The sequence below is a fragment of the Pan troglodytes genome, chromosome 13, assembly GCF_028858775.2.
Source record: "Pan troglodytes isolate AG18354 chromosome 13, NHGRI_mPanTro3-v2.0_pri, whole genome shotgun sequence".
In the NCBI taxonomy this organism is placed as follows: Eukaryota; Metazoa; Chordata; class Mammalia; order Primates; family Hominidae; genus Pan; species Pan troglodytes.
The window spans coordinates 62,053,216-62,079,063 of record NC_072411.2 but is presented as its reverse complement, the minus strand read 5'-3'; the positions used below and the strand labels follow the sequence as shown (position 1 = coordinate 62,079,063).

The 25,848-nt window shown below is 39.6% G+C and overlaps 1 protein-coding gene across 10 annotated transcripts in view; it reads left to right on the top strand.

Moving 5' to 3' along the window:
- PLA2R1 (phospholipase A2 receptor 1) overlaps positions 1–25,848 on the top strand; it is a 139,639-nt gene that overhangs the window by 33,540 nt on the left and 80,251 nt on the right. For all 10 annotated transcript variants that reach the window (XR_008546609.1, XR_008546608.1, XR_008546607.1 and 7 more), the window contains exons 5-11: positions 4–117; positions 623–766; positions 6,103–6,297; positions 8,702–8,859; positions 12,253–12,351; positions 15,614–15,726; positions 23,163–23,332. Coding sequence is in view for 7 of the 10 variants with exons in the window: in XM_054679060.2 (XP_054535035.1) it covers positions 4–117; positions 623–766; positions 6,103–6,297; positions 8,702–8,859; positions 12,253–12,351; positions 15,614–15,726; positions 23,163–23,332 (993 nt within the window). In the remaining 3 variants the exon portion in view is untranslated. The remainder of the gene's footprint in view (positions 1–3; positions 118–622; positions 767–6,102; positions 6,298–8,701; positions 8,860–12,252; positions 12,352–15,613; positions 15,727–23,162; positions 23,333–25,848) is intronic.

Below are 25,848 nucleotides of genomic sequence, written 5' to 3'. Positions count from 1 at the left end.
CAGAGCACATGAGCAGTAAAACAGTGGAGGTGTGGATGGGCCTCAATCAGCTGGATGAACACGCTGGCTGGCAGTGGTCTGATGGAACGCCGCTCAACTATCTGAATTGGAGCCCAGGTACCCGCAGTGTTTTCTTTGCCTTCGTCACGTGGCATCATCTTGCAGCCTTACACAGCAGCATTTCCCATGCACATAGGACATGCTTTTTTGAGAGTAGTTTATAAACATTTTTTAGCCTGACTGAATTCCTTTAAGGCAAGCTTTTCCAAACCAGAAAATAGGGACCAGGAAGATAAGCTTTTTAGCCAAAGTTGCAGGAGGATTTGGGTGTAAGCCAAGATTCCAGTCTGCTGTTTTAAAAATAGCTACAAATTGCAAAATATCTCTCTACTTTAAGATAATAAAAGTGGGTCTTTTGGAATCTTTGGGAAATCATTTAATTGACATGCCTGGACTGTAACTGCAAAATCATAGATAACATCTTATAGGATATAACATCTTATAGGATTTACTATATATGACAAATAGAAACGCTGTCCCCCGATGCTGAAAACCACATTTCAATATATATTAAACTAACTGCTTTTGCTTCTAATATTAAAGACACTCATTGTATTTTCAGAGGTAAATTTTGAGCCATTTGTTGAAGATCACTGTGGAACATTTAGTTCATTTATGCCAAGTGCCTGGAGGAGTCGGGATTGTGAGTCCACCTTGCCATATATATGTAAAAAATATCTAAACCACATTGATCATGAAATAGTTGGTAAGTGTTTTTATTTTAAGTTGTTCTTAGGTGTTGTTTACTTGTCCTCTCAATATATGTAAATTTCTCTATTTTTTGCTAATAATTCGTAATGTAAACTTAGCTAAATCTAGTTTATATTTATATGAAAAGATGTGTAACTAGACAATATCTGTTATGTCAAAGGGACTGTGATTTTAACAAATGCATTTAGGTTTATACTAAAAACTGAAATAATCTGAGCATAGCAAACATTTTCTCTTTTAAAAAATTTGCACGCTTAGTCATTCTGTATTAGAGAAATAAGATACGTTTCTTTTTCTATTCTAGTTTTGAGTTTATTGTTCCCCTAGAAATTAAACATAATTTAGAAAACAATTTTATATAATTATTTACTTCATTGATTTTCTGCCACACTCTGAATCTCTTATTAGTAACACACCTTCCTCCCTGAAATTACATGCAGAACTTTTAGATGGAGTTAATACTTAAATAATATCTAATCACAATCTAGTACCAGAAGTCCAATTATTTCTGTTTTTCAGGTCTATAACCTCTTTTTAGTTTCTCTGAGAATTAATGTCTTAGCTCCAAATGTAGAGATAAAAGTATAACCATTTTTTAAAGAATCATTACAAAAATAATTAGAAAAAACTCTAGATTTAAAATAATAAGCTGAATTATCATTTTTAAATATTGTCTCTTAGAATTGGGTTTTAACTTTCATTTTCCTTTAAATAGCTAAGCCTAGAAGTTTTGTAGAATATGGGGTACAAGCTGGGGAAAGAAGAAGCATCTTGTCATTTTTTTATGTAGAGATTTTTCCATTATTTCAGGAATTTGCTGAAATTGCTACCACCTGTTATTGTCCTTTTCCCTCCCTCTCTTCCTTCTTTCATATTCCTTTCTCCGTTCCTTCTCTTTTCATTTTTTCTTTCTTTCTTTCTTATGCCATCTTGCATTCCCTCCTGCCACCCTTCTTTCCTTCTGTTATATTTATCCTTCTATCTGCTAATTGAGGTCAGAAGACCAGAAATGGAGTAGTTAAGTTAGCTTATTTGGATTATTTGCTTTGCTTCAAGTTCAACACATTCTTCTGTGGATTGATTGAAGTCTTGCTTTTGTGGCCCAGGCTGGAGTGCAATGGCACGATCTTGGCTCACTGCAACCTCCGCCTCCTGGGTTCAAGCAATTCTGCCTAAGCCTCTCGAGTAGCTGGGATTACAGGCGCCTGCCACCACGCCCAGCTAATTTTTGTATTTTTATAGAGACGGGGTTTCACCATGTTGGCCAGGCTGGTCTCGAATTCCTGACCTGAGGCAATCCGCCCACCTCAGCCTCCCAAAGTGCTGGGATTACGGCGTGAGCCACCACGCGCAGCCTAAAATTCCAAGTTCAAAAAGGATTTCATGAGTGCTTTTTTAGGCTGAAAACCATTGGGGTCAATGATATACAAAGTTCTGACACTCTTTGGCCATGATTCTAATTGCTGTCAGAGTCCTAGAAACAATTTTAAAAGAATGTTTTGTTTCCCAAATAGCAGTGAAATCATATTTAGTTTAACTAAATTCGTTCTTAATGGAGGCACCTCGTTGTGGTTAATAAAATAAGGTAAAAATGCCATCATCAGATTGGGGACAGTCTCGTGAGAAAGGAAAGCCAAAATAAGCATGTGCATCACCACTGCCCTCCAATGTCCAAAACATCATGGCACTGTGTTCCTGAAAGCCCCACCTGGGGTTCATATCAGCCCAGAGGAACATCGTGGACACTCAAGACTTATTTTCAAAGTGAAACCTATTTGTCATCCCCATTTTAAAGGAAGTCATCAGAGTTTTAGGCTCTTTTCAGCTGGGGATAAATATCTACCTCACCCACATACTATGTATAAAATCCTTGGAATACCATTTAAATTGTATTCCATAATACTTCTTTTAAATTTAAAAAGGTTTCAAAAATGAGCAGCTCTGTTAAATTTTATATCTAGCCCCAACACTCTGCTTTCATTGTATGTCCTCTGTCAAGTCTCTTTACTTCTTTGGTTTTGTTGTTGTTGTTTTACTTTTTTACTATTTTTTAAAATAAAATTGACTGTGTATGTTCAGAGTATACAACATGATGTCATAGGATACATATATAGATAGTAAAATGGTTATCTTAGTGAAACAAATTAACACATCCATCATCTTACTTAGTTACCCATTTCCCCCACTGTGACAAGAGCAACTATAATCTACTCATTTATCAAAAATCCTGAATACACTACATTAACTATAGTCCTCATGCTGTACAGTAGACCTTCAGACTTGTTCATCCTACATATCTGCTACTTGTATCCCTTTTCCTACCTCTGCTCATTTTCTCTTGTTGACTCCTAGTAACCTTTTATCCATTCAGCCATTCTGTGTTTTGATTAGATAATTTAATCCATTTGCATTCCGAGTAATTACTGATAGGTAAAGACTTACTACTGCCATTTTGTTCATTGTTCTCTGCTTGTTTTATAGATTCTTTGTTTCTTCCTTCCTCTCTTATTGTTTACCTTTGTGATTTGGTGATTTTTGTGTGTGTGTGGTGCTAAATTTCAATTCCTTTCTCTTTATCAGTTGTGTATCTGCTATAGTTTTGTTTTTTTTTTTTTTGCTTTATGGTTATCATGTGGCTTACATAAAACATAGTTATAATGGACTGTTTTACACTGATAACTGCTTAACTTTAGTTGCATACAATCACTCTAGATTTTTACCCTACCCTCAATAGTTAAAATTTTGATGTCGCTATTTACATCTTTTAATATCGTGCATTTCTTAATTTATTGTAGCTATAGTTATGTTTTACCATCTTGGTTATTTATTTATTTACTTATTTATTTATGCTTTAGAGACGGGGTCTTGCTCTGTTGCCCAGGCTGGAATATGGTGGCATGATCATAGCTTGACCTCCTGGGTTCAAGTCATCCTCCCACCTCAGCCTCCCAAAGTGCTGGGATTACAGCCATGAGCCACTGTGCCCAATCTATTTTTGACAATTTTGACTTTAGTCTTCATAGTAGAGATATAAATGATTTACAGACCACCATTACAGTATTTGAACATTCTGAATTTGGCTATATATTTACCTCCAAGGAAGAAGGGGTACTCTGGAGGTTTGGCTCCAGGGAACAGGGCACGGCTGTAATTTGGGAACCAGAACCAGTATGGTACAGTGGCAACTCAAGCTCTAGGGGATGAAGCACCAGGCAGTGGTGACTCCAGACCGTGGGATGGTGGGACACAGCAGTATCTCAGACTCTGCGAGGTCAGGTTCAGTAGCAGCAAGGACCCAGGAATGGTGGCATATACCTGTGGTTTGTTTCCTGGGGGGCAAGGAGCAGCAAAATGATGACTCCTCTCCCTAGGAAGGTGGGGTGCCTCAGCAGTTCAGGCTTTGTGGGACTAGTCCAGTTCCAGGAAAGCAGGGTACTACAGCTGTTTGTGTTGGAGGGCAGGATGTCCCAGCCTTGCCAATGCAGTTTCCCTTGGATGCAGGGTACCATATCAGCCAAGCCCTACAAGGCACAGCTGCTCAGCTCAGCCAAGGCACCCATTCCCCCATGAGATGGGGCTGCTTCAGCTTAGGTGCTGGGGGGTATGACTGCTTTGGGCAGCTAAAGCACTGTTTCCCCTGGATTTGGGAGCCACTTCAGCTCAGGTGCCAGGGGTGTGACTGTTCTGGGCAGCCAGGGTAGGGATTTCCTGGGAGGCAGAGTGCCACTTCAGCACACACACTGGGGAACATGACTGCTCTGGGAGGCCAAGGCACCATTTCTTTGGAGGCAGGGTGATAAGCCAGCTCAGGCTCTGAGGGGCACAGCACAGCAACAACCAGGAAGGGTAGATGGAGCAGCTTGTGGCAACTTGGCCACACCAGGTAGAGTGAGAGCCCCACAGCAGCTTGGCATGGGGATGGTGGGCCACGAGGTGGAAGTGGTGCAGTGTTTACAAAGACTCAAGGATGGAGGGGTGCTGTGGCTACTCACTACTGGAGCAGAATGTGACATTCTAGCAGTGGTTCTTTTTTCAACATTGTGCAGCGCAGTAGACCCATAGTCCACAGAGGGACAGGGTGCAGCATCAGGACTTTCTCTGAGGCAAGCATAGTCCTGTAGACTCCAGGCAGCCCCCTCAACTGGGCTTAGTGCCTGTGAGGGCTGCAGGGGTCCCCAGTGGCAAGAACTGTAGGTGACCCTGGAGGCTGCTAGGGTCCTCTTGCTCATCCTTTCCTTACAGAGAGAAGTCTCTCCTGGCTCTAAGCTGCTTATAACGGGGGTTGGGGGAGATGGTGGGGGTGGGGGCAGCAAGGGTTTCTGTGCTCCATGTTGTTTCTGCTACTCCCTTGATGTGCTCCAGCACTCTCCTTCAGCTGCCTTCGTGAAAGTGTAGTCATTTATTCATTGCTTTGGCTGTTCCTGTGGCAGGGACGAGATCCCAGGTGTTACCAGAAAGGGGTCCTGATCCAAACCCCAAGAAAGAATTGGAGGCGAATCCATAAAAGGAAAGCAAGTTTATTAGGAAAGTAAAGGAATAAAGAATGGCTACTCCATAGGCAGAGCAGCAGCTTGGGCTGCTCAGCTGATTACACTTACAGTTCTTTCTCGATTATATGCTAAACAAGGGGTAGATTATTCATGAGTTTTCTGGGAACGGGGTATACAATTTCCGGAACTGAGGGTTCCTCCCCCTTTTAGACCATGTAGGGTAACTTCCTGATGTTGCCATGGCTTGTAAACTGTCATGGCACTGGTGGGAGTGTCTTTTAGCATACTAATACATTATAATTAGCATATAATGAGCAGCGAGGATGACCAGAGATCACCTTCCTCACCGTCTTGGTTTTGATGGGTTTTGGCCAGCTTCTTTACTGCAGCTTGTTTTATTAGCAAGCTTTCTTGATGAGACTTTCTGTCTCATCCTGTAACTTAGAATGCCTGACCTCCTGGAAATGCAGCTCAGTAGGTCTCAGCCTTATTTTACCCAGCTCCTAAACAAGATGGAGTTGCTGTTGTTCAAAGGCCTCTGACACAGGTGTCTCTATCGGCCATCTTGCTGCCATCCCTCCTCTCCTTACTTCTTTGTACCTTCACTAGCTCATCCGGAAAATGAAATACTGAGGTTCATTTGATCCTAGATCTAAATCTAGATCATAGATTAGACCCTTCTCAACTCTGAAGATCTAGAATTCCATGATATATGTCATTTTGTATATTTCTGTTTTTCACATTTTTAAAGTAATCATATTAATGGCAATTTACATAAGCTGTAATAAGTAATGTTAAAATAATTGTGGAAAATGACATTGTTTTTTGTTGATTTAAAAAGAAAAAGATGCTTGGAAATATTATGCTACCCACTGTGAGCCTGGCTGGAATCCCTACAATCGTAATTGCTACAAACTTCAGAAAGAAGAAAAGACCTGGCATGAGGCTCTGCGTTCTTGTCAGGCTGATAACAGTGCATTAATAGACATAACCTCATTAGCAGAGGTGGAGTTTCTTGTAACCCTCCTTGGAGATGGTGAGTCCCAGCTGCCTTTGGTTTAAAAGGCATAAAATATAATGTAGTAACTACTTTTATTAGTGGAGTTGAAAAGAAATTTAAGCTATTTAAAAGTGGTTATTCATTGCACGTATATTTAAAGTTTCTAAATGTTATTCAGGAGTTCAAATTTATTGGATTTTTACAAAATACATGTTCAGAAACTTTGTAACATCTTCATATATGTCACATATATTAGATGATTTTTAACCTTTTTGTAAAGTAGGAAAGTTCATTTCCTAAAACTTCTAACGAAAAACCTAAACCTGTAATTTAGCTTTATGGCCACTAGATAGCAGTAGTGTGTTGTTAACATGTAATCCACATAATAAAGGGAACCCCTTAGGCAAATAATTAGATTTAAACAATTTTAGCCAGTGAACATGGGTAATTTATTTGGTGAGGTGATGTTCAGATTGTTCCCCATGTATAGGAATTTTAGGCTCCTGGCTTCCACACAGCCTGAGTCCATCCGAGTTGGCCTGCTCTTCACTGTGTCATGTATTTGACATAGACTTATGCTGAAAAATACTGAAATTATTTATTTCATTTTTCAGTTTTTAAAAATACAAAAAAAATGTCCAGGATCTCCTTTGATGACCTTTTCAATTGTTACATTTTAGTTTGGAGTAAAAACATGCATCCTTCTCTGTTATTTTTCCTAATCATTTGCATTTGGGATTAAAGAACCCTGTGGGCTGCTTATCTCAACAAGGGCACTTACACATCTCTTTCAGCCACATAGGGTCCTTTCCTACCTAGGCTGTCAAGTTTTAATTACTTTTCCAGCAACTCCATTTCAATGCCTTTAAGAGGTTTTGCTCCTTTTTTCCTATGGCAGAAAAAAGAAAAAGGAAAAAAATACTTTAAAAAATAGGTTTAAGAGGTACAAGTGAGTATTTCTTACATGCATATATTGCAGTGGTGAAGTCTGGCCTCTTAGTGGCCCCATCACCTAGATGGTGAACATTGTACCCAACAGGTGATTTTTCAACCCTCAGCCTCACCTCTGCTACCTTTTGGAATCTCCAGTGTTTATTATCCTGCTCTGTATCTCCATGTGTCCCCATTGTTTAGCTCCCACTTATAAGTGAGAACACGCAGTATTTGACATTCTGAGTTATTTCACTTAGCAGAATAGCCTCAAGTGCTACCTGTGTGCAAAAGATATGATTTCATTCTTTTCTATGGCTGAGTAGTATTCCATGGTGTGTGTATGTGTATATATATATATACCATATTTTCTTTATCCAACCCTCCTCTGATGGATACTTACATGATTCCATCTTTGCTATTGTGAATAATGCTGTGATAAACATATGAGTACAGGTGTCTTTTTGATATAATGATTTTTTTCCCTGTGGGTATATACCCAGTAGTGGGATTGCTGGATTGAAAGGTAGTTCTATTTTTAGTTCTTTGAGTAATCCCCGTACTGTTTTCCATAAATGTTGTACTAATTTACATTCCCACCAATAGTGTATAAGTGTTCCTTTTTTTGCATCCTCACCAACATCTGTTGGGAAAAAAAAAACTCCTATCTTTAAGCTAGACTATCATTAAAAGTTTGTTTGTTTCATGCCCTTTTCATATTCCAGTGGGCCTTCCTATTTTTCCTTTCTCTAGGCAGAAGCAAAACCAGATTTTTCAGATCTACTTAACATACATACATGGTTCTAGCAGAAACCAGAGCCCCAGGAATCCAACTTGCTTAGGCTTTGTTGTTGCATTGGCTTTAGCTCACATTCTGCCTCACTTATAAGGCCTATATCAAGCAGATCTGGATATTATGGGGAAGTCTTAGTCCATTTACTATTGATTATAGTAGAATACAAAGAAACTGAGTAATTTATAAGTAAAAGAAATTTATTTCCTACAGTTATGGAGGCTGGGAAGTTCAAGGTCAAAGGGCCACATCTGGAGAGGGTCTCCTTGCTGGTGGGGATTCTCTGCAGAGTCCCATGGTGGCACAGGGCATCACATGGAGAGGGGGCTGAGTATGCTATCTCAGCTCTCTCTTCCTCTTCTTATAAAGCCACCAGTACCATTCTCATGAGAACTAGTTAATCCATTAACCCATTAATCCATTCATCAGGGCAGAGCCTTCATGACCCACTCACCCCTTAGAGGCCTCCTTCTCAATACTACCACACTGGGGATTAAGTTTCAACCTGAATTTTGGAGGGGACAAACATTCAAACCATAGCAGGGAAGGGAAAATGTTTAAACAGACATTTTATACCAAGACTTAAACAGATTTCATCATGCAAAGAAATAAAGAAGAAATCACATGTGAAGTGGTATATTTTAGTAATAACTCCAGGGTGTTATCTCCTTTGCAAATAATAGGATCTCATAAGTAATTTACATTTATCTCTTACAGAAAATGCATCAGAAACATGGATTGGTTTGAGCAGCAATAAAATTCCAGTTTCCTTTGAATGGTCTAATGACTCTTCAGTCATCTTTACTAATTGGCACACACTTGAGCCCCACATTTTTCCAAATAGAAGCCAGCTGTGTGTCTCAGCAGAGCAGTCTGTAAGTTGATTCATTTGTTCAGTGCTCACTTTGCTGGTCTTGTACTGAAGGCCACCTGTGTTGGAGCTTTGGGCTGTGGCAGAGACCAAGACAGGTGCAGTCCCTGTTCCTCATGGGCCTTCCATGTTAGAGAGCAAACAAGTACACACAGAAAAAACATGGTAATTATAGTTGTAATGATTGCTCCAAGGAACTATGTGACATGATAGTGAAAAGCTTGGGTTGGGGCAGGACAGGACAGCCACAGAAAGCATTTCTGAAAAGTTAATATTTAAGCGTGGACTTAAAAAAAAGCTCTCAGAGAGAAGGGGGAAGAATATTCTAAGCAGAACATGCAGAGGGTAGCAAGTGCAAAGGCCCAAAGGCAGACCAAGACTTGCCATGTTGAATGATCAAAAAGGAGACCAGTGGTGAGGAGGTCGTAAGAGATGGGCAGTAGGAATTCTAAAATGCCAGGTTTCTAGACTGTGGTATAGGAACCAATAAAGTACTTCAAGGAAACAAAGGGCATGATCTGATTTACATTTTACAATTAACTGTGGCTGCTACACAGAGAATGGTTAGGAGAGGAATAAAATGGAAGCAGAAAAGCCAGTTTGGAGGCTACACCAGAGTTGACTTAGGGTAGTGACTGTGAAGAGAAGTGGACAGATCCAAGTGTGCTTTGGAGAACAGAAGGTGTTGCTAAGTTAGATGTGGGGGTGAGAGAGAGGTCGGCTTTTGGCTTGAGCAACCATGGTTTTGGTGGATGGTGGTGCCATTGACTGCTGTGAAGAAGATGAGGGGAAGAACTGAGGGATGGAAGATTACTCTGGAGAGTGATGGTTTTTAAGCTCCATTATGTTATTCACATAAAAGGATTTAAACAGTATGTGTAACCTCTTTGAAAATTGTGGATCAGTGGCAAATCTTGCTTTTTTTCCTCACGTGGATGGAGTGGTCCCAGTAGCCTGAACATCACATTCATCCCTATGTTCTAGTCTCTCATTTATCTAAAGCATCTGATTATACAGAATTAGCTTAATCCCAAGCCATTTGAACAGTTTATTATGCCTAAAACAGACTTAATCTCTTTGATCAAGATAGCTGCTGAATACACTGGCTGAGTTTTAGGGGGTTGTTGGGATTTGGTAGATGTCCTTGTTCTTCTAACCACCAGGATACTCTGTCAGGTTCTCCGAAGAGGCAGTTTATTAAATGTTACTGATGTGGCTTGACAAAGTAATTATGCCAGCAAAACAGGAAGCATTTCTAAGCACTTAACTTTTGTGACATGTTTCATGGTTTCATCTTTTAGTGCTAGCACAATTACAATTGTACAGTGCCGTAACAATTATACATGCTAAGGCAGTGTCTCTCAGCCCCATATAAAGGAGAAACAATACCTCTAAATGTCTGTCCTGGGTCTAGCTCTGCTGAAATCCACCACAATGTTTGTTTGTTTGTTTGTTTGTTTGTTTGTTTGTTTGTTTTTGAGACAGAGTCTCACTTTGTCACCCAGGCTGGAGTGCAGTGGTGCAATCTCAGCTTACTGCAACCTCTGCCTCCTGGATTCAAGAGATTCTCATGCCTCAGCCTCCCAAGTAGCTGGGATTATAGGCTTGCACCACCATGCCTGGCTAATTTTTGTATTTTTAGTAGACATGGGGTTTCATGTTGCCCATGCTGGTCTCAGACTCCTGGACTTTACCATCCTTGGCCTCCCAAAGTGTTGTGATTACTGGCATGGGCAACCGCGCCTGGCCCACCACAGTTTATTCTACAGTATCTGCTGATTTATTGGTTCATTAGTTTTGATATAATTTAGGTGATCATTTCTTATTGACAGGCATGGGTATGTTGCTCTGCAAGTTTACAGAACAGGAGCCAATACTTGGACAGAGATTTTTTTTTAAGAGATTGAGGATAGGTATTAATAGTATTGGATATGTCAGGACAATGCTGCCGTAAGTGTAATATTTTATGGCCCCTTTTCTGGAAGCTCAGAAGCTCCTTAAATAGTAGATGTGTAAAAATTAACATTTATTTCCATGGAGTAGAACTTAGTATGAATATAATTATTATAATTAACAAGTTCCCCAATCACAGTTGACACAAATTTGAATATGAGAGCCTAGGAAACAATTCATTTGTTCTTCCATTCATCTAACAGTTCTTAACTACAGTATGCCTGACACTATCCTGTAACTGGATTGTTTGCTGGAAGACTCCATGGGGGAGCGATGCAGGGCTCCCCTTACAGATGAAGGTATCAGCCCTGGACGTTGTATTTTTCTAAGGGTCATGGAAGGGCTCCACATTCCCCTAAAATTCTAGATGTGTGAAATACCACCTGGAATTTGAATTGTGTAACTTTAGCCTAAGGTTCTGATTTGTGTTATTAAAAAATCCTATGGGAGGATAAAATTTTAATATGTTAGCAGTTATTATATCATTATTAATGAAAGATCTGAGAGTAGCCTTCAATAGGATTAGAGAAAGACATGAAAGTATCTGCCTAGCATATAAAGAGGAGATGGGGTGGTGCTGTTCGAATTCCTGATGGAGGGATCATTGAAGGGTGAACATGAGTTTCAGCTATGCCAATATTACCTAGGGTGTTTCACGGTAGCTTCCAGGAATTTCCCCAGCATCAGGTAGAGACATGAAAGCAGCAAAGCATTTAATGTAACACTTAGAAGTGGTTGAAGAGAGGCGTCAGCACTCTCACTTGGTCAGGAGGATGGCTTCATCCCAGTGGTTCTCACAGTGTGACCCCCAGACCAGCAGCATTAACATCACCTGAAAACTTGTTAGGAATGCCAATTCTCAAGTCCCACCAGACCTACCAAATGAGACACTGGTCGTGCAGCCCAGTCATCTAGGTTTCAGTTAGCCCTCCAGGTGCTTCTGGAGCACACTCGAGATTGAGAACCATGGCTCTATCCCATCTTTTCATAGAAAAATTGAGAACAGCTTAATGGAAAGCCAGGCTGACCTTGGTATCAATCCTAGCTCCAATTTTTACTGACTCTAGGACCATGTAAAATGCTAACTCTAACCTTTAAAATGGGAATAATAATCCCTACCTCACTGGAACATTGAGATAATATATGAAAATCGCCCTGCATTAAGCCTAGCACATGGCAGCTATCAAGAAGCACCAGTTGTTAATAGTTGCTCCCTCTCTCCTGCCCACCCAGTTACAGATTGCACACCTTGGAACTCGTGCTGGAGAGAGGGGCCTTTCCCTAGACAAAGTGTCAACCCTTTCCGTGACAAAGCAGGGTGCCGCCTGAAACATTATCCCATGCGGGAGCACATTATTCATCATATTTTTTTTATAAGAATTGCTATTGCCCATCGGCATCAGCACAGAGTGTATTCATTCTCTTGTAACATTTTTCTCCGTAGGAGGGACACTGGAAAGTCAAAAATTGTGAAGAAAGACTTTTTTACATTTGTAAAAAAGCAGGCCATGTCCTCTCTGATGCTGAATCAGGATGTCAAGAGGTAAGTGCTGTTAACATTGCAATTTAGGTACAGGGACTTCATAGCTAGAATATCAATTCCACCATCAATTTGAAGTGAATTTCTCTATCTTTCTCCTCTCTCTCTCTCTCTCCTCTCTTTCATCTCTCTCTCTCTCCTCGCCCCCCCCCCCCCCGCCTCTTTCCTTTCCTCTTTTTTTTCCTGTCCTGAGAAACGTTGTCTTGCTATCTTCTACACAGGATTACTTTTCTTTTGAGATTAAAAATGTAAATGGTCCTGATACAGCATCTGTACAGTGACTATCCTGTGATGTGTGATGCCCTGTCTCACACTTGGTTTTCCTAGTCTTTCTTTCTTTTCTTTTTTTTTTTTTTTTTGAGACAGAGTCTTGCTTTGTCACCCAGGCTGGAGTGCAGTGGCGCAGTCTCAGCTCACTGCAACCTCCACCTCCCAGGCTCAAGCAATTCACATGCCTCAGCCTCCCGAGTAGCTGGGATTACAGGCGTGCGCCACTACGCCTGGCTAATTTTTGTATTTTTAGTAGAGACGGGATTTTGCCATGTTGGCCAGACTTGTCTCGAACTCCTGACCTCAAGTGATCTACTGCCTCGGCCTCCCAAAGTACCGGGATTACAGGCTTCAGCCACTGTGCCTGACCTATGGTTTTCCTAGTTTTCAAGTGAGATGTCATAAAACAATTGTGTTCCTCTGAGTCAGAGTGAACTATGCTTTATCAGTCTCAACAGTTTTCCAGACCTGGTCTTTATGCAACTATGCTTTAATTATTTTCTCTTCTAATCCAGTTATTTGTATTGCAATTGAACAATGACCCATCCCCTTAGAATCTTCATTTTATTCATTAATCAATGTGTAAACATGTGAACTTCATACTCTAGTTGGATAGTAGATGTGCCATAGCTGACATGTCACCATTTTATCTAATGATTATAATCTCTGAATTAGTTATAGCTGATCTCTGATTAATCTCTACCTGATATGAAATATTGAAGACGGGGCAGGGGCGAGGGTGGGGGGATTTGTCTTACTGTGGCTTTCTGGGAAACTCAATGTGTTTTATTTTTGTTGAAAGGACAATTAACTTTTTACACTGCAAATACAAAACTGATGTTCTATTCAAACTTTTGTTCATGGCTTCCCTTTTCCAGCCAGCATTACCAGTATTTAAAGTTTCTGAGTTCATAGCCAATTCTCTAGCTTTGTGAGGAAATTTCCAGTAATTTTATTATGCATCAGTCTATGAATATGGTTTTGAAAGTTTTCTCTTTTTTAGAAAGTTGCTTCAATGCAATTCTCTAAACAGTCTGCACTTGAAAAATCAATTTGTAAAATCAATCTTGATAATTTCAAAGCAAAAGAAGTGATTTGTTTTTCCTTCTGAGTCACTTTTTTGGGATTGGACAATATGAGCAATTCCTTCAGTTTTGTCACCACCATCCTTTCATTTAAAAATGAAATGGCACCTAGTGTACAAAGGGTTAACTGATATAATCAGTTATCCTTCCTGTATTCATTGTGTGGACAAAGCCTTGAAGTAACAAGTCTGTGTTTCTGATTATTCTATGCCAGATCTTTTTTTCCCTCCCTTTTCTTGAGCTGGTTCAGTTATTGGATTTTTTTGTTTGTTTGTTTTGCTAAGCAGCCTATGATCTAAAAACTGCTAATGAAGAAGAATACATTATCGGAAAGGTCAAATTGCCAGCCTCCCTCTCCCTGTCCTTCCAAGTACAGGAGCAGTCTAATATCCCTGCTCCTACCCTGGAGGGATGCATGAAGGAGCTGTATGGAGCTGTCAGTTACTCACAGAGAGAAGATTGGGAATAGAAGTGAAGGGGAGTGAGTTCAGAGCAGATCCTAGATGGCTGGATGTGGGAGCTCCTGTGCTTCCTACCTCAGTTAATGATATGTTTGAACTAACACAGCTGATCTCTAAATTAAGGTTTTCTTTAATTTACTGCAAGACCAACATCTTTTCCAAGAAATTTATGAGAAATCATTTTATAACTGATCAAAAGCTGGCAAGAATTGGCATAGCATAAAATGAAGAGTGTTTTAAAACTGGTGAATAAATTAAAATAGATAAAAATGATGTGATTTAATAATATTGGGGAAAAAAGAACTAAAATAGCTCAGTTTAAATATAGAGGACTAATGAATGTATGTCTTACCATACTGTGTGATTTCAGATGAGATCAGGCACGTTCAGGGTGGTGTGGCCATAGACTGTACTGCATGATTTCAAAGAAAGAGCCACCCTTCATTGTTCCCAGGGCTAAAACATAGACCTACATGTTTCTCATTTTTGTCTGAGTGCCAAAGCTTACTTTCTTCCCCTCCAAAAGGCCAGCCAGTTAATTTAGGAATAATCTTTACAAAAAAAAAAAAAGAAAGAAAAAGAAAAAATACATATATTGGCCATTCTCTATTTGGAAGCATTATGCTCCAAACAAGACCATCCTGGACTGTTCCAGAATTGGGTTTCAGGCCCAACTGATCCACTAGTTTGACTTTATCCAAGTCCCTAATCTCAATGAATCTCAGAGGGATAACATGAAATAATCAATATGAAAGTTGAAAAAAATCTCTAATATTATCTAGATACATATATTCTCTTTGTTCATGTTCTCTTTCCCCTCTGTTCAATTCTAAAATCTCTGTCTGCATTGTCCTTCTCTGATTCTCAGAACAGCTCCATAAATACTATTATTATCCTCATCGTATAGATGAAAAAACTATGATATTAAACAAGGTTGCACAGTAGTGGAGCCAGAATTCAAACCCATGCATCCTGACCCTAGAGCCAACACTTAATTTCTACCCTCCTGTCGGGGCCATTTATATGAAATTCTGTAAGTCAGAGAGAGAGAGAGAGACACACACACACACACACACACACACACACACACACACACACACACAGAGAGAGAGAGAGAGAAAGAGAGAGAGAGAAAGAGAGAGAGAGAGAAAGAGAGAGGTAGAGATCTTGAATGAATGCCCTTTATTTTCATTTACTTTTAAGGTTTTACGTTTTAAGTTAATTAAAAATTTTAGGTTTTAAGATAATAAATTAAATAAATGTAGAAGTGGGTGTAGTTAATGGCATTACCGGATAGAATAAATATAAAAATATCAAGACAAAAATTCAAGGAGTTTTAAAGGAGTAAGAGAAGAAAGTTATGTAGGTGGTAAAAGAGTATGCGAAAATATCTCTTGGTATTTAACTAAATGAGATTGTGTCCTTAATTTCCCTTTTATTCTTTTTAAGGGATGGGAGAGACATGGTGGATTCTGTTACAAAATTGACACAGTCCTTCGAAGCTTTGACCAAGCTTCCAGTGGTTATTACTGTCCTCCTGCACTTGTAACCATTACAAACAGGTAAATTAAACTTTTTTTAACAGAAACAAGACGGCTTTCACATGAGGACTCTTGGAATGATAAAATCTAGCTACAACCATAACTGTTCAAATCTAAATCGTGCTATACATCAAAGTACTAAATTATTTAAGTTATTTATTGAGATGAATTTAAATTATACTATGTTATTCCAGAATTGATTTTTGAGTAATAAATAATAAAATGTAAGGTGACCTTTACTATCCATAAAGATTTATTAATTATCCAGCTTTTCTAATATATTCAGATGTTTTTAGATTTTATCTTCTAACTGCTTATATGGGAAATGAAACACATTATTTATTTTTTATTCTATTTTTTTTCATTTTTTTGAGACAGAATCTTGCTCTGTTGCCCAGGCTGGAGCGCAGTGGTGCAGTCTCAGCTCACTGCAACCTCCACCTCCCAGGTTCAAGCAATTATCTTGCCTCAGCCCCATGAGTAGCTGGGATTACAGGCACCTGCCACCACGCCCTGGTAATTTTTGTATTTTTAGTAGAGACGGGGTTTCACCATGTTGGCCAGGCTGGTCTGAACTCCTGACCTCAAGTGATCCACCTGCCTCAGCCTCCCAAAGTGCCGGGATTACAGGTATGAGCCACCGCGCCCAGCCAAAACACATTATTTAACAAGTATTTTTTTGATGTAATGTATGTGAGTTGTATGGGGGTGTTTTTAGCAGAAAAGCTATAAAATGTGGAGGATATTCAAATCCTTCACCATCACTTCTTCCATCTATTTTATTTAGATTGAGACTTCTCTGTGCACATATGCCTTCCTGATGCTGGCACAAAGACTGTGCCCTTTTTACACTCCATACAATCTGCCCCATGGTACCGATGCATAATACCTGTAGGGGATAAAAATACCAAGAGCAAAGGTGACCTCATATCAGTATCGATGCCAGGAGGACAGTGGGGGCTGGAACACCTGGGAGACCCACTCCTCCTGGGGAAGACAGAAGCGGGGTAGAACTCCAGTGGTGCCACAGGAAACTACACCTGCAAAGCAAGTCACTTGCATATTTACCTGGGCCATTGCCTTTAAAAATATTCACTGAATACCAGCAAATAGGACAACTGGTTTTACCTAGAGACCCTTCCCATATAAGCCTAATTTGTAGAGGAATTCCTGTATGATTTCTCTGCTCCTCCCACAATGGAAGTCAACATCCAAAGCTGCCAGTATGTCCTTCCTCCTCTTACCCTCTTTCTTGCCTTCTTACCCAGCTTCTGTTCCAAACAATGCACGGGAATGCACACACACACACACAAACAGACACACGCACACACACACACACTCAAATGGATTGATAGCATTTGGCAGACTAAGTCACCTGGCGAAACATTTTACTTTCAGGAGATCCTCCCGTCGAAATATAGCACTACCTTTGATGTATCTCAGCATTGTTTTTAGTTCTACCTTTCTCCTCCCAGGTTTGGCTAACAGGCAGAAGAAAGCCTTTATCAATTTGTTAACTCACCCAAAAGGTTCCAAGAGCACCTTGGGTTGGAAGTCCCCTAGTCAGTGAGTCAACACTGGACTTTACAGGAGGCTGACCAATGAAGCTATATGCTCTTTTGTTAATTACAATTTAATTATGTTTTTTTACCAAAGAAAATAAGTCCAATTGTTTCACCTGTTTTTTATGTCTTATTCTTTATTTTTTTGTTTAATGTTCATTGAGTGCCTGTCACATACCTGGCACTGTGTTAATTATTTTTCATATGTTATCTGACCACACAAAAAATTAATAGCCAAGAGTTTATTAGAAAATTTTTTTGAATACCTGTTTTGTGAGAGTCCCCATATTAAACACTGACATGCTATCCACAAGAAATAAAAGGCATGCTATTATTGTCCAGTGCTTTCTGAAACCCAGCAGCTGAAGAGATCGAACATAGACACAAGAAATAAGTGAAGAAGGTAGAATAGCACAATAAATGGATAAACTCACAGTGACATTACAGATAACCCATAGTGCCACAGTGACCCTAGCTAAGGCAGAAATCTGTTAGAACAAATGCTTCATATTCCATGAACCCTTTGGGGACCTCATACAAATGACAGAAAGTATCTGGGAAAAAAAATCTGTTTCATTTTCCCCAAAACTGGATACAAGACTATGTTGTGAATACTTTCAATGTTTTCTCTGGTAAACTGTATTCAGTAGCCAGCGCTCATGCCTGGTCCATCTGTAAAGCAGAACTATGGCATAGAGAAGTTTGTTTTTATCCCAGTCTTGGCCTCCTACGCCTGTCCAGATTGCCCTGTGCTGGTGTGCTGCCTGGTCACCCGCCAAGCCCTGAGGGAGTACAGATGAGCAGGATGTGTCATCTGTCCAAGTCAGTTAACATATACTTATGCTACCCCCAAAACATGTCTACATTCAAAGCAGCAACTCCAACACAGGACTCATGAGTTGAAGAAAGAAAGGGCCAATGCTCTTGGTTTTTAATCATTCAGAGTCCATCAGGGAAGAAACAAGGGTCCACACTGTACTGCTTTTGATTCACCATACACGTTGGAATTTTTGCAAACAGCATCTTTTGTCTGAGAAGGTTGGGCAGTAGATGGAAAGTGTCTCAGATCCAGGAGTGTCCACTAGTGGCCATGGTAATCATTTTCTTCCATTACTGCTTTCCTGTTTAAGACACTCCTGTCACTCTTCAGTACCCAAGCTTGTAGTTGCTAATTGATTTTCCACTCTTCTGCACAATGGAATGACAGGTTTGATGGGCACAATTAGAACCACCTGCTACAAATTACTTATTTCTTTTGTGATCAGGCAACTGCTCCTGGTCTAAGACTTTTAACACTTTGTGGAATAGAGAGGGGAAGAAAAACAGATCCTTATTGTTGAGTAACAAATTTTTGTTTGCTTGCTGATTGTTACAAAATTTTTTCAGGCCTGGCCACTTTGCTTCCAGACAAAGCATGAATGCAAAAGTTGAGTTCCAAAATTATAATGGATAATTGGCTAAATCCATGTATGTCTAAATTTTGAATCAATCAGCCATAGAATATTGGTACAAAATAATCCAAATGGCATTCAATTTTGTGAATTTTGCCAAAAGTGAGAAATTCTGCAATATCTCATTTTCTCCTAAGTTTATTTTACTTTCATTTATTTTTGAGACAGTGTCTTACTCTGTTGCCCAGGCTGGAGTGTAGTGGTGCCTTCATGACTCACTGCAGCTTTGACCTCCTGGGCTCAAGTAATCCTCCTGCCTCAGCCCCCCAAGTAGATGGGACTACAGGCATGTACCACCATGCCTGGCTAATTTTTAAAAATTTTTTACAGAGACAGGTTCTTGCCATGTTGCCATGGCTGGTCTTGAACTCCTGGGCTCAAGCAATCCTCCTGCCTCGGCCTCTCAAAGTGCTGGGATTATAGGTGTGAGCCACTATACCCCTCCTAAGCTTAAATGTGCATTATTTTAAAGCATTTTTACAGCTCTACCGTTTTCCTGCAACTGTCATATCTCCCCAAAACACTTTTGCAGTTAATATTTTTTTTATTGTGGTAAAATATACGTAAAACACACATAAACATAAAATTCACCATGTTAGTCATTTTTAAGTGTGCAGTTCAGTGTCATTAACTGCATTCAGATTGTTGTTCACCCACTACCATCATCCATCTCCAGAACTTTTTTCATCTTCCCAAACTGAAACTCTGTACCCATTAAACAATAGCTGCCTATTCTCCCCTCCTCCCAGACCCTGGCAACTACTATTCTATTTTCTGTCTCTGTGAGTTTAACTACTCTACATGTCTCATATAAGTGGAATTATGTTTTTCTGTGTCTGGTTTATTTCATTTAGCATGTTGTAGTGTCAGAATTTCGTTTCTGGAAATTCTGTTTTAAGGCTAATTCATATTCCATTGTATGTATATACACATATTGTTTATCCATTCATCCATTAATGGACATTTGGGTTGCTCCCACCATTTGGTTATTGTGACTAATGCTACCATGAACATGAATGTACAAATACCCTTCGAGTCCCTGCTTTCAATTCTTTGGCATGTATGCCTATAAGTGAAATTGCTGGATCATATGATAATTTGATTTTAAATTTTTTGAGGAACCACTGTACTCTTTTCCATAATGGCTGCACCATTTTCCATTCCCACCAGTAGTGCATAAAGGTTCCAGTTTCTCCACATCCTAGCCAATGCTTACTATTATCTGGTTGTTTTGTTTTGATAATAGCCATCCTATTGGGTGTGCAGTGGTATTTCACTGTGGTTTTGATCTGCATTTCACTGGTGATTGATGATGTTGAACATCTTTTCACGTGCTTATTGGCTATCTGTGTATCTTCTTTGGAGAAATGTCTATTCAAGTCCTTTGTCCATTTTTTAATTGGGATGTTTGTCTTCTCTATTGTTTAGTTATAGGAATTTTTAATATATTCTGGATATTAATCCCTTATCTGATGTACAACTTGCAAATACTTTCTCCCATTTTGTGGGTTGCCTTTTCATTCTGTTGATAGTGTCCTTTGATGCGCAAAGTTTTTAATTTTTATAAAGTCTAATTTATTAATTTCTTATTCTGTTGCCTGTGCTTTTGGTATCATATACAAGAAATCATTGCCAAATACAATGTTATGAAGTCTTTTTCCTGTGTTTCCTTTTAAGAGTTTTATAGTTTTAGCTCTTATGTTTAGGTCTTTAATCTACTTTGAGTTCATTTTTGTGCATAGTATAAGGTAAGGGTCTAACTTCATTCTGTTGCAAGTGGTTGTCTAGTTTTCCCTACACAGTTTATTGAGAAGACTGTCCTTTCTGCACTGAAGTCTTGGCACCATTCTTGACAATCATTTGACATATATGCAAGGGTTTATTCCTAGTCTATTCCACTGGCCTATGTGTTAGTGTTTATGCTAGTACCACACTGGTTTTTTGTTTTGTTTTTGTTGTTTTTGAGACAGGGTCTCACTCTATCACCCAGGCTGGAGTACAGTGGTTCAGTCATAGCTCACTGCAGCCTTGACCTCCTGGGCTCAAGCCATCCTCCCGCCTCGACCTCCCGAGTAGCTGGGACTACAGGCATCTCACACCACCACCCACAGCAAATGTTTTTTATGTTTTGTAGTGACAGGATCTCACTATGTTTCCCAGGCTGGTGTTGAGCTCCTGGGCTCAAGCAAGCTGCCTGCCTCAGTCTCCCAAAGTGCTGAGATTACAGGCATGAGCCAATATGCCCAGCCCACACTGTCTTGATTACTGTAGCTTTGTAGTAAGTTTGGAAATCAAAAAGTGTCAGACCTCTAACTTGGTTTCTTTTCACGATTATATTGGCTATTCAGGGTTCCTTGAATTTCCATATGGATTTTAGGATGAACTTTTCTATTTTTGAAAAAGATATCATTGGGATTTTGATAGGGATTGCATTGAATGTATACATCACTTTAGGTAGTATGAGCATCTTAACAATATTAAGTCTTCCAAGGCATGAACACGGGATTTATTTCCATTTCTTTGTGCCTTCTTTAATTTCCTTCAGCACCATTTTGCAGTTTTCAGTATACAAGTCTTTCACCTTTCAGTATACAAGTTTTCAGTATACAAGTCTTTGTGTAGTTTATTCCCATGTATTTTGGGGGCACTATTGTAAGTGGAGTTATTTTCTTAACTTTCTTCTGGCCAAACTCCACATCGTTCTTCCTGTCAACGGCCTGCCGACATCTGCCAGTGCCTGTCGGTGTGCTCTTCCACCGGTGTGTTCCTCTGGATGTCCAGCCGCTTGTCTGTCTTCCGGCTAGGGTCTCGGGGGATTTTACAAGCACAGGATGGGGGTGTGGCAAGCCAGGGTGGTCTTGGGAAATGCAACATTTGGGCATGAAAACAGAAATGCTTGTCCTCACCTAGGTCTGGGGGCAGAGGCTGGGGGTGGAGCCCTAACCAGGGACCCCGCCCTTCTCCTCCCAGCACTTCCCTGACCCGGTATTACTACTCTGCCTCAGAGGAGATAGAGAAAAGCAGATCGTATATTATTGAGAGCATGAACCAACAGAAGTGTAAGGAAAATTACAACACCATGTAGGCAATATTTAGTCTTCTATACGTTCCTTTTGAAGCACATTTATATAAGGTTCTGCCAGTATGATCTGGATTAAAAAAAGAACTTTTCTTGTTTCAAATGTGTGCTATTTAGGTTATTAATAGAGTATCTGCAGAAAATATTTACTAAAGTATGACGAAAATCTATATCCCCTGCAAAGATGAGTACCATAAATATCTAAGATCTCTAAATGTTGCTAATAATATCTGTAAGGCACTTAAAATTTTTACTTTTTATTCTTTTCTCTTTTTATCTCCTATTTCCTTTGAGACTCTTCTATTCATAAATGACCTCATTGCTTTTGCTTCCCTTAGCAAGTTAAGGATGCACAGTAATGAAAAAAGCCACCAAAATTGAATGAAAAGGTCTAATTTGCTTTCTCCTTAGGTTTCCTGGGTAATGGCTTCAGCCTTTCCTTTTCCATTGACTCAGCAGGTCTTCCCAGAAGTCACCACTGTTTCAAATGTGCTTCTTCTAACTTTGTATGTTCTAAAAATAGCTTTCTCAAGATAGTTTCAACTTAGCTGAAAGGTTCAATGCTAGTTAAATTTTAATAGTCATGTTTTTCTTAGTAGGTGTGCATGTGGAAGCATGTATGTGAGTCTTCTATATTCTGCTTTTGATGCATTCATACTGGAAAGGGGGCACTGCCACCAATCATTGAACAGTAATTCATTCAGCTGTTTGGGAAGTATATTAGTGGATGTACGGCCTTAGATTAGTTCCTAGGCTTTCACATTTTTCTTCAGTGAACACGCAGATTTAAACACATTTGAATAAGCTGAGACCTACCTCTGCCAATGAACACACTGATTTGGGAGACATAAAATTGCTACTTTAATTTCTGTTTCTTTCTCACCAGGCAAGTGTGGTAGGTGGGTGTGTGTGAACTCTGTATTAGTAAATGCTCATTCAGAAAAGCATAATATCTTTCCTCCTCCCTCCTGCCCACCTTTACCCTGTGCATATTGTGGCATGGTGTGTGTGGTGTGTGGCCTAATTACAAAATAGGCCACATCGTACTCCAAGAAATGCATTGCTGGCCATGTGAACTTTACCACCTATGCTTTGAAACTGGAGCTGGACTCTCTATTCTGTGCAAGAATTAAGCCCCATATGCAAGAGTCAGATTCTGCTCACTCATATAGTTCTGGGAATTGCACTGACATTCGGCATTTATTAGTAATGTTCAGGGTCTTTGGGTGTTTTCCTGTTCCATGTTCTAAAGAATTAATGAGAAATGCTTAGTCTGGGGCCATTCTGTGCACTTCATTATGCTTTAATGACATTTTTTTATTGCCCAGAAACTTAATATAACCACTTCTTTTTTCCCCTTTTAAGGTTTGAACAGGCTTTTATTACCAGTTTGATCAGTAGTGTGGTAAAAATGAAGGACAGTTATTTTTGGATAGCTCTTCAGGACCAAAATGATACGGGAGAATACACTTGGAAGCCAGTAGGGCAGAAACCCGAGCCGGTGCAGTACACACACTGGAACGCACACCAGCCGCGTGAGTAGAGTGTGCTGCATCACCAACCCTCCCTCACCTCTGGTTCCTGTTTTCTTTACTCCAAATTCCTTCCACCCCTTGGTCCACCTCCTTTGATTCTTTCTTAATGTTTTCTTAATGCCTAAATCAATTACAAGGATCAACACAGGTTAACAGGGGGTGACATATGGCTGATCTTTGTTTTTATTTATTTTATTTATTTGTTTGTTTGTTTGTTTTGAGACGAGGTCTCGCTCTGTCACCCAGCCTGGAGTGCGGTGGTGCAATCTCGGTTCACTGCAGCCTTGACCTCCTGGGCTCAAGTGATTCTCCCACCTCAGCCTCCCCAGTAGCTGGGACCACAGGCATGCGCCACCACACCCAGCTAATTTTTGTATTTTCTGTAGAGACAGACTGATATTGAACTCCTGGGCTCAAGCAATCCTCCCACCTTGGCCTCCCAAAGTGCTGGGATTATAGACATGAGCCAAATTGCCTGGCCCAATGGTCATTTTTAAAAGTATAATCCGTATGAGTCATTTGACATGTTAAAGGTATAAATTCATCGCTCAAGACCACCACTGCCTTTATTAGCAGCAAGTCCAGTTTCTCCCTCCTAATGTCTTTCTCCCCACCTGCACCCCCCACTGTCTAAGAATCTCAAGCGCTTACTCAGTTCAGAATGGTCAGTTAAACTTCAAAGTACGGTGGATGGGCACATATGGGTACATCCAATCAGTTCACAGTCACTGCCTGGGGTACCTTAGCCAGGATTCCAGCGTTAACAGCTCTACTAGTTCATCCTCAGGTGTTCAGCTCTGAATCCCAAGGCATGAAACTGTGCCAGGTTGGTCAGTACCAGAGAAGCTGATGTCTTCCGCCACAGCCTACACTAGAACCAGTCTCTGTGGAACAAGCTTCAGGCCCTTGTATTAAGCTGAGGTTGACAGCCTAGACCCAACAGCCCCTCTACTTCAGGGTGAGTTCTTGCTTGCCTGTATCTCCATCAGGGCTGTGCCAGAGACAACAGCAAAGAGTTACCAAGTTTGTATCTAGAGGAAATGGCTTAGGGGCCCCAGGCTCTTCCCTCCCTGAAGGCCCGGAGCTCTTTATACAAATTGGTCTATTCCATCCTCAGAGCTCTATATACCAAGGTAAGGAAAGTGTTTGCTAAGCCACAGGGGGAGGTATATCTCCCCTTTAGTGTGGCCTCACACTAAAATATAAAAGTGGCCACACAAGCCTTGTTTCTCATAATTACAAAAGTCCAGTCCAAGGTGGTTTGCTAATCCCAACTCTAGACAGTGGTTGGCAAAGCTCCACCGATTTTTAAAATTCAACAATGAAATCATGAATATATTCTTACTATAGATAATGTGACCATATACCTCATTTGCCCAGAACAGTTCTAATTTATGTCTGGTGTCCCAGAGCAATTAACAGCAGGTATTTTTACTCCAAATTTTTCTGGCTTGGATGGTAAATTATGTAGATGCTCTAATTATAGAGAAGTGTGCTAAGTAAAATGTGGAAGTACTCCGTTACATCTTTCTCTTCACCTTCCCAACATCAATACATTTCCCTTTTCAGAAACAACCACTGTTAACTGTTTGGTATGATCCTGCTGGTGTTTGTCTATGCATTGCATTTAAATACATTTATGCATATGTACTTTTTAAATGGATATAAGGATTGCATGTTTCCGTTATTTGATTTTTTTCACTTAGCAATCTGTCTTGGAGAACTTTCCACATCAATATTTATTAGTCGACGTTTGAAACAGCTACGTAGAATTTCATAGTATGTAGGACTCATAATTTGCTTTGCCATGACCCTGTTGAAGGACATTGGGTGAAATTCATTTTCATTTCTGCTACAAAAGTGTTACAACAAATATCTCTATGTTAATGTCGCTGTGCATAACTATGAGCATGTTGGCCTAAAAGTGTACATCTTACTGAGGCATTATCAGTTTACAAGTTCATCTAACAAAATTTGAGAGTGGCAGCTTTCCCACATTTTTGTCAATACTGAATGTAACAACCTTTTACATTTTTGCCAATTTGATAGAATAAAAAAAGTTTTACTATTCTTTTAATTTCTACCTTTTCATTTAGTTATTTGAGCAATTTTTCATATTTGTTCTATACATTTTGTTTTGTTTTTCAACTACATGGTCACATAATTTGATCACTTTCTATTTTTATTTTGGACACTTTCTATTTTCTCATTACTTAGTGGAAATTTCATTATATTCTAAATATAAACTCTACATGTTTGCTATTTGCCTTTTAATTTTTCTATAGTATGTTTTGTCACACATAAATGTTAAACTTTTTGTAGTAAAAATGTTTATATTTTTCATTTTAGCTTTGTAGATTTTTATATTTTCTAAAGGCTTTGCTCAACCAAAGATTATATAAATATAACCTTATATTTTTATAGTTTGGCTTTTTAAATGTATAATTTTGATTGATCTGAGATTTTAAAAGTATGTTCTAGGAGATAGCTCATTTTAATTTTTCTAAATAGTAACC